The 8,640-nt window shown below is 40.0% G+C and overlaps 1 protein-coding gene across 1 annotated transcript; it reads left to right on the top strand. All coding sequences in view use genetic code 11, as the record gives it.

Annotated features, from left to right (window-relative positions):
* Window positions 1-2,126: 2,126 nt before the first annotated feature.
* On the top strand, window positions 2,127-5,320 carry EGR_05380 (hypothetical protein; the record flags this gene model as incomplete). The annotated part of the gene is made up of 3 exons (XM_024494629.1): window positions 2,127-2,324; window positions 3,207-3,350; window positions 5,228-5,320. 3 exons carry the CDS (start codon window positions 2,127-2,129, stop codon window positions 5,318-5,320), a joined length of 435 nt encoding a protein of 144 aa, XP_024350956.1.
* Between the last annotated feature and the right edge of the window lie 3,320 nt (window positions 5,321-8,640).

The raw sequence follows: 8,640 nt of genomic DNA, 5'->3' as shown, positions 1-8,640 counted from the left end.
GAAAATGATGTAAGTTGGATAGATTTACTAATATCATTATGAGTTTGAAAAAACAAAATAACATTTGGCCTATTCTTAGATCCTAATATTAGGTAATGTATGGAGCAGACTTTCTATTTTAATCAAGGAGGCATATTTGTGCATTTCCTTAACTAAGAGGCTTTTTATGTATTTAACAACAAAGCCGGTTTAAAGTAAATATAAACCTAATCAGTTCTAAATAAATTAAAACTGACCTAATTAAGTTCAGTAATTTCAGTCATTGACATTATACAATAAAGTGCGTTAAATTTCTTGCCTGCGGCTCAGTTTGTTGATGTCAGGTCTTAAATCCCTTCTAACCTACAAGTGCAAGCGCCTTCAAAGTAAGTATTCTAGCAAAAAGTGTGCGTGTATCAATGAAAAATGAAATGTATGTGCATGTGAGTCTATATTTAATATATATCTCATGCACCCTTACAGAACCTAACCTGTTTGGTGCAATTGAATAAATGAAACTGACAAATGCGTTGAAAAGGATAAGGGCCTAGGTAAATAATAAAGGAAACATGACTTTCTCTAGAATAACTTTGCAGCAGTAAGGTTGATGAAACGTAAAAATACATCATTTAACTTGATATTAGTCAAGAAATCAACTGAGTGGTCTTTTTTATATTATTCTAACAGAGCCGGCATTTAATACTTAAAAAGGTGCTTGAGATGTAAGAAACAGTTGCTATTTTCTATCCTATTGGAAAAACCCCCTTTACAGCAAATTAGTCTTTTGCATGTTTGACTGACTGACTTTTCTTAACCTAGCAATATTTGTCAAAGACAAAACATATGCAAATTAAACCTAGCTTTTGATCAAGGAGTCTTGATAGCCTGTTTATTCACAGGTACAAAGTTTAAATAGCAAGTTCATTATTGCAAATGATACCGGGCTAATCGAGTAAGGATTTTTATATTTTGTTTGCAATACCGACTTTCTGGGCTACAAAGTCAGGCATGAATCTATCATGACATTCTTCGATTTAGCATTTCCTTAAACTCCTTATTATACTTTCTGCGAAAACGCTTTCATCTTTTCCATTACAATGCTCGTTATTATGCTATTACTTAAGGGCAAATGCAAATTATTTACGGATGTAGCCTTTAAGCAAAAGCTATTGAAGATGGATAATGATTGCACAACTTTTGTCAAAAAATGTAAGTATAAAATTTTCTAAATTTGATTACTTTGTTCTTGCATATATGTATATATATGTATATTGCACTTTTCTATGCATAATTATTTTATTACTACCACCCTGACACTTGTTCTGCCTTGAACTTCTTTCGGGAATCCTTACTTTGGATTTGTATGTCCTTTCTTTCTCATTTATCGTGAGCATGTAAATGTTATTCTGTAGTAAATGTTGTAATAAAATTTCCCACACTAAGATCGCAAGTTGCTGGAAAAAACTAAATCTTATAACAAATTAGCTACGTGTTCCACGGATTCTGTTATGGCTAGCAGCGTTCGTTGCTCGGACTCGCAAAAGAGCCTAATGGCTTGGCATCCAGATAAACCTGTGGAATCGGGGACGTTTGCTTGTGACGAGTAAATAGGGTAAGGTACTAATAAACATGTATAGGTATGGCTGTGGATGATAGAACATGCGCAACTGACTAACATATTGATACAGTTTTGGCAGTCTTCTAGGTACAGGGAGTAAAGAAGCCCAAGATATTCAACTGACTTGTGTTAGACTACGCTCTCTACACTAAGCCCTCTCCCAGGTTTCAGAGGAGAGCCTATCTGACAATCCGTGGGTGGCGCCCTTCCTTCCGATGTGGTATGAGGAGGGGCGTTTTAAAAGTCGTCCTCTCCAAATCGCAAGTGCAGTGTTTCTTTGGCAACCAATCATCCGTAAATGGCTGACTATGGGAAAGGGGGCTTATAGTCTTGATCGTGGAGGAGATTAATGGAGGCAGTAAGCTTGAGAAAAAAGGTGGAGGTGAGGTAGGCAGACAGGGAAGGAGACTGGCAGTCAAGCGAGTGGCAGTGAGTCAAAAAACTGAGGGTTACCTGGACTGGTACGGAGGCTGAGAACTAGGGAGCAGGAGTGTGGGGTGGATAGGTATAAAACTAGAGCTGTAGAGGGATGCAAAATGGTAAAAAGGAGAGGAAGCAAGAAAGATATCAGGAGAAACGGCTTTTTGGAAAGCTGAGAACTAAAAGTGTAGACGTGTGCACTGGTCTAGTCTGCATTCCTCCACTCACAATTTTGGCCCATATCTCTAAAGCTGTTTTTTGTGTCCGCAATCTAGAAACGTACTCCAGCTCGTTTTATTTAGTAGATGTAAGCATGCTCGTGGTTTTATTGCTGTAATCCTAAAAAAACCGGGTTACACGTGGTTCTTCCGAATATGATGTTTGGCACTGTCTTTGGATTGCAAGAAAGTAATTGGATCAGCTGCGCCCAGAGATGTACAATTAATCTACCAGTTGGCTGTGTACTTCGCCAAGACAAATGCACCACCAGTAATAAGTGGTGTTGTCAGTGGTACAAGTCTAGGTCTAGCAGAGGGGATGGGAGAGGAGAGGAGGTGGTCTTAATAATGCAAGTGGGGATGGTTGTGCCGACGGTAGTGGTTGTGGTGGTTGGGTCAATGACAAAAAGTGAAAAGTGGGCTTTTTGCTGGTTTAGGTAGTTTTAGTGCCTTTTGTGCTCTCACTGGAAGGCGTCAGGTAAGGTGCGGTATTTTCCTTTAGGGGGGTTGATGGTGATTGAATGTGAGTAGATGAAAGTGTCGCCAGAGCCGAATGGGTGCAGAGGAAACCTGACTAGCGTTAATGCTTTTTGAACCCTATTGGGTTGAGTCAAGGTACTTAAGTGTTCTTGATGCCTATGAGATCTGTGCTGACCATGACTGCCAACTCGAAGGTCGCTTTGACTGTGCTACTTCATAATTTGTGGTATTAATGCAAGTGGATGTCTTAGAGCTGCACACGGACCAAATGTATACGCACATGCATGGAGATGTGAGAACATAGAAGCGGTGGTGTTGTACAATTGGTATTGAGAAGGGCAAGGGAGGCAGACGAGGAGAAATTGAAAGGTTACAATGCAACCGAAGGAAAAGCCTAAGTTACTCGCCAGCCCATCCCTTCGCAATAAGCCTTGGTGTCATGTAATAACTCAAAAACACTCCTTTTTTAATGTACCCAAATGTACTCACAGACTATTACCCTCAACACATTTCATGTTGTTGACTCAGAAGCAGCTCATGAAATTGGTCTTCACACTCCCTCGAAGACAATGAGCAAACGACAAAAGTCAGTACTACACACTGAATTAAAGCTATTGCCACCTATCAATGACAAAGTAATACATCACAAGAGAAGCATTATCGAGATGGATAAATGTACTAATGGACAAGTCCTTGTCTGCTCCTTCCATTACAAGCATCTAGCTTAACTTGTTTTACATCAGCAATCGAGTGCCACAGAAGGGTAGGTTGCAGTAGCAAAAGCATGTGGTATGCATGTGGCAACCCCATCCTCTCATCTCAGCCCAAGAATACACTAGCCGCCATCAACTCGCAGATGGTAAAGAGCAAACACCTACCACCTTGAAATCAAGCATTTACGTTACAGCTTGGCGAGAATCACACCTTCACCCTCTCATATTTCTTGGATTTCTCAACTCTACTACATTTAAGTCCCACCAGTCAATGTCTCTATAGCTAATCCCTTGCACCGCCTTAAAGTATGTGGCCTTTTTCAAGCTTTTATAACCAACGGACTACTAAGACCAAAAATTGAGCTAATTGATTGCAGTACTGTTGACGAATACACGTGAATCAGCACAAGCAGCTTTCCTTCCACTGGCCGATATTTAACTTCCACCTATCCGCCACCATTTGGTGTTAAAAATGCGGTAAAATGTTAGCAAAATTGTAACATCCATTTGCTTTGAAGAGTTAGAAATTCAGGTTTACTACTGGATCCCCATAATAATATTTTTGATTCCATCGTGCAGAATGTGTATCACCTTCCCACTTTGAGAAAACTTGTTAGTAGCTTTCATTTAAAACACACTGGCTAAAACAACAAAATAAGTAAACTTTTATAAAAGAGCTACTTAAAGGGTTTTGAAGCTTAATTCACGACTAGGATTCAACGCACACTATTTAAACAAACTCAAAAGCCTATATTTGCAGGAAATGGGCACACTGTGGCTGCAGTTTTATTAGGCTGGAAAATACTTTTTGAAATTGTGCTAATAATGAGGCTGTTATAAGTAGTGGTCTGTTTTTTAACGTAATTTATTGTATCAAGGGGTGATTGCAATGACGCTTATTTTCCTTCTGCTGTAAAATGATGTAAAATTATAGTAATTACTGACTGCTCACTTAGACTTGTGAGTGTAAAAAATTCAGACAGATTCATATTCAGGCACATACAGAGGCGAAAAATGCCGGTAACACCCTTCTGTGCGAATGACCACGGTGAGGTTTCTTCCGCAAAAAGTGCAATTGAGCATGCATTGCACTACTAACTTTAACCAAAACCGGCCCAATGGTATAGGCATTTCTACTGATAAAATTGGTAGTAGCACACAAGTGGAGTGTGGAGTGTGTAGCCTCTCTGATTGCGCTTTAAGTGCCAACGCAAAAATCAATTGGTAAAAGCATAAAACTGGAAGCAGCAATGAAACACCTCTAGCAAATGCTAAGCAAACGCCTTAACTGCGCAGAAAAAGCAAATTAAGTACTGTTATCAATGTGTGCAAAACCAGTAATGGGTGTACATTCAGGTATGAGAGGAAGTGGGCAATTTGCAGTTATTTTAGCTAAGCACAAGCGAAGATATCGGAACTGCAAAGCAGAGCCATGAAGTAACCCTTAGTATGCACTCCGTACTCATCCAACAAATGCAAAACGCTATGGGAGATGCTTTTGAAGCTTGCAGATTTGCTAATACAAAGATCATTCACAGGGAAAGAACGCAAGGGAAATGCATTTGGAATATTAGGAGTCGGCACATGCATGAGAATCGGAATGTGTTGAGGAAGCTGAATTCGTCACCGTTGATTTGCCCTCCTCTGCTTTGGGTGCACCTTCGTTCACTTCTGATCCCTCATCAGATTTTACACGTTTCCATCGGTCATCCTGCATTAACACAGCATAGTCAGCTTCTTCATGAACTGGAGTGAAGTTTCGCGCTCTCGATGTCTCCTCTTCCATTTCACACAGTTAGGATAAATTTCACTTGTCTGCGAAAGGCAAATCAAACAATGCTAGCTGTTACACCAAATTTTCACCAAATGCTGTATTTGCATTTTGGATATAGAGGGCAGCACATTCCGCCCTTGAAGCTATGAACAGATATTTATGTAAGTGATGCATTCCTTAAAATGTGCATGATAGCCACGTGCTGCAGGAAAAGATGATATGCAAGGATGCGCGAAAATAAAGAGAGTAATAAGGGAAATGAAATGTAGTTTTAACAACTCTGTGGTGAAAATTGAAAATTGACTCGCTTTGATCACTGGCCGCTGTTGAGGCACAATGTCCCGTTCCCTGTCTTATATAGACACCTTAACTATGCTTCCATTGGTTAGCTATTATTAGACTCGCGATAAGTAAACTTCAAAACCACCGAAATATAGTAGCTGCCGTGCGATGCATTGACTTCCTCACGACTAGCTATTTTTAGACGCGTGAATAGTGAACAGTGAAACTGTGAATAATTGGCGACCGAAATTTCATCCATTAGCTTTATCACAAATAGCTATTATTTGATCAGTGGGAAAAATGTCAAAACGGAGGAAAATGTGAAACCAAACCGCAATCAATCTACATTCTGGGTACTGGATAAGGGAAACCTTTGGTGCAATGTCACCAGAAATGTCAATTTGCTTTCCATAAAGATTAGAATTTCTGTTTCCGATTTGTCCCGCACATATCTGCAATTCCCTTTCTTCAACATATTTTTGAATCGTAATCCATGCAAGCTCAAACTGTGTGTCTGATGGCGGTTAGGCTTGTATATCGTGTTACATAATAACAGGAAGGTTACACACGCTATTTAGATAGAAACGTACCAGAATAGTTAGAATCGCCTTTTGTCTGGAGCATAGTTTGAAAGCGATAAGACAAAAATGTACGTTGCCGAATGCACTGACACATTCCAGAGAACCCTGTGCAAGCTAATTTGTGTAATAGCAGCAGTGCCAACCCAAAATTTGATTGGCCTCTTTACGATGCACCGTCATTCTTCCCCGGTTTTTACCAGAGCACGATATTCCCATTGCAAAGAGCAGCATTCTCCCCTTTTCTTCAGAAACAGCAACCACTGACGTAGGATACTTGTGGATTTGTACCGACATGCTTTCCTTCTATCCTCACACCTTGGCAATTTAGACGTGACAAATTGGACTGGGTTTTCGCTTCCTCTGTCGCTGTGAGATAAACCACGTTAACCTAAGGTCATCACTTACTGAGCACACTTCTAATTTGATTTTAAATATTAAGTAGTGTGACTGGAAGTAGCCATGCAAATTGGATCGATTTAGTCTGGTCTCTGTCTGCTACGGGTCGACCGCAGATCTCCTGCCACCTGCATTAACCGCAGCATTGTAAGCGACGATAAGCCGACCAACCTCTCCTGCAACACTATCCGTGTGCGGACAGCTGCACACATTACCAGGCTGGTATGTAAATAAAAACAAAACACTCTGATCAATTTGGCACAAAAACAAAAGACATTATTTTAGTTTCACATGAACACTGATTTCATTACAATAATTTAAAATTAATAGAAATCCCACTTTTGTAGCATTAGGGCATATAAATGGTTCTAGTTTGATCACATTTATGCAACACTAGAAGAGTCGGAGTTGTAGCTTAGAGATGGAAAGTAATATAGACTAGACGAAAATTTAACGAAATAAGTGCATTCTTCGAAAAAAAACACTCTCAATTCATTAATTTTATAATATTTGCTGTAACTGTTCAATGGCAGGAAATTTGTAGGCCTAAATGCGATCAAAACGGTTCTCGAATCTTCGGTCATTGTTTTCAAATGCACGAGAACCAAAATAAAAAGCGGTAGTAAATCCAAAACCGTAAATAGACGAGGTCTTTTTAAAATCCAATTTGCAGTTACAAGTGGGTGGACATGCGCAAAGGCGGCGAAGAAAGTAGACACTTCTAGACCAGCCATCATTTGGATTTTATTTAAATTTGAACATCACTGCCTCCTATGTTAACAGGCAACTCTGGCACATTTGGTTTTGTTGCGGCACCTACAATAAGCCCTTGCGCTTTAATAATGCATCAGTTACCCCAATTTTGTGTCAAAGTTATTCGCAGATGACACGGAGAACCAATGCTAGCGAAGTCGAGGATTAATCACTGAAGGAAACAATGCCAAGATGAACACTTGCTTAATTCTGCACTTCGCTGTCTCTTTTCCGACATTGGTATTTTATGCCCCTTCCTCATGGCATGAACTTATAAATCTCATTAATCTTGGGCATGTGAGTAAGCCTGGATGCTGTCAAGTGGTCAGCCTGAATGAATATGGATATTGCTGACTTGTATCGGCAAACGGGACGTACTGCGTCAGTGTCCGTAGCGACCAAATAACTACCAAATACGTAGGGATCCAATTCCATGTCTTTATAACGGAATAAGGACATCATTATTGGGGCAATTCAAAACTCTGAGGAATCAGACAGGAGTATGGTTATGCCATTCTACTGCTTTTTGCACTATTTGCAATAAAATGCGATTCCGTGTCCACTTCCAGCAGCTTGCTGCATGTAGTTGTATGGAGTTCGTTATTCACCATCAGAAATGAGTGACTTTGCATCCCTGCTTTGAGTCGCCCCCATCCTCGCCAAAGTCGGGCCGAATGAGATCAAGGTTGATCGAGGGCAGAGCTCTCACTTGATTCTTTTCTTCCCACATATATATACGGTCAAAAAAGCCAACAAGCGGCACTCATTAACTTAGTAAAAACACATTCTACAGACACATTAATGCTTTTAAATCTTTATAAAACTGTAGCAATTACAGGACCTTAAGAGCTGAAGCAAGGCATTTGTATTTGCTTTGTAGTTAAGAGTTTTTAAAACACGTCCAATGGAAAAATCACTGATGCGCCAAGGTGTTGCTCTGTAGCCAATTTTAACTTCGACGGTTTTATTCATTTGATCTGTGTACGCATTCACTTATAAGTTTTGGATGCTGGGCCTCCGTTCTGACACCGTTGTGTTTTCCACATTCCTTCTCTCTATATTGCGCTAAAAGTCGCCATTCCTGATGGATTAGTAGATGCATTCGCATCCACCTATTCACCCATTCCTCATTGTCTTGCCATTTCAAAGCCATCCCTTGACTTCCATGCATTTGTGTGCATCGAGCAAGAGGTTAAACCATCTCCATAGAACACGACTCAATGTCGATTCAGCATTTAAAGTGTAAAAGATGGAAGAATAGAAAGTGGATTTTACCTCAAATAATGTTGATGTAGGCAATATGCATTGTCAAGTGTAAGTGGGTGCTTATCTGCTTTCGGTTGATTGCTCAGTCATTAGTGGGTCCAAAGGTCACAAATTCTTGTGACGACTTTTCCTGGAGGCATGTGTACATTCGTCCATTCTC

The sequence above is a fragment of the Echinococcus granulosus genome, assembly GCF_000524195.1.
Source record: "Echinococcus granulosus chromosome Unknown EG_S00039, whole genome shotgun sequence".
In the NCBI taxonomy this organism is placed as follows: domain Eukaryota; kingdom Metazoa; phylum Platyhelminthes; class Cestoda; order Cyclophyllidea; family Taeniidae; genus Echinococcus; species Echinococcus granulosus.
This window is presented reverse-complemented; position numbering and strand designations above follow the sequence as displayed.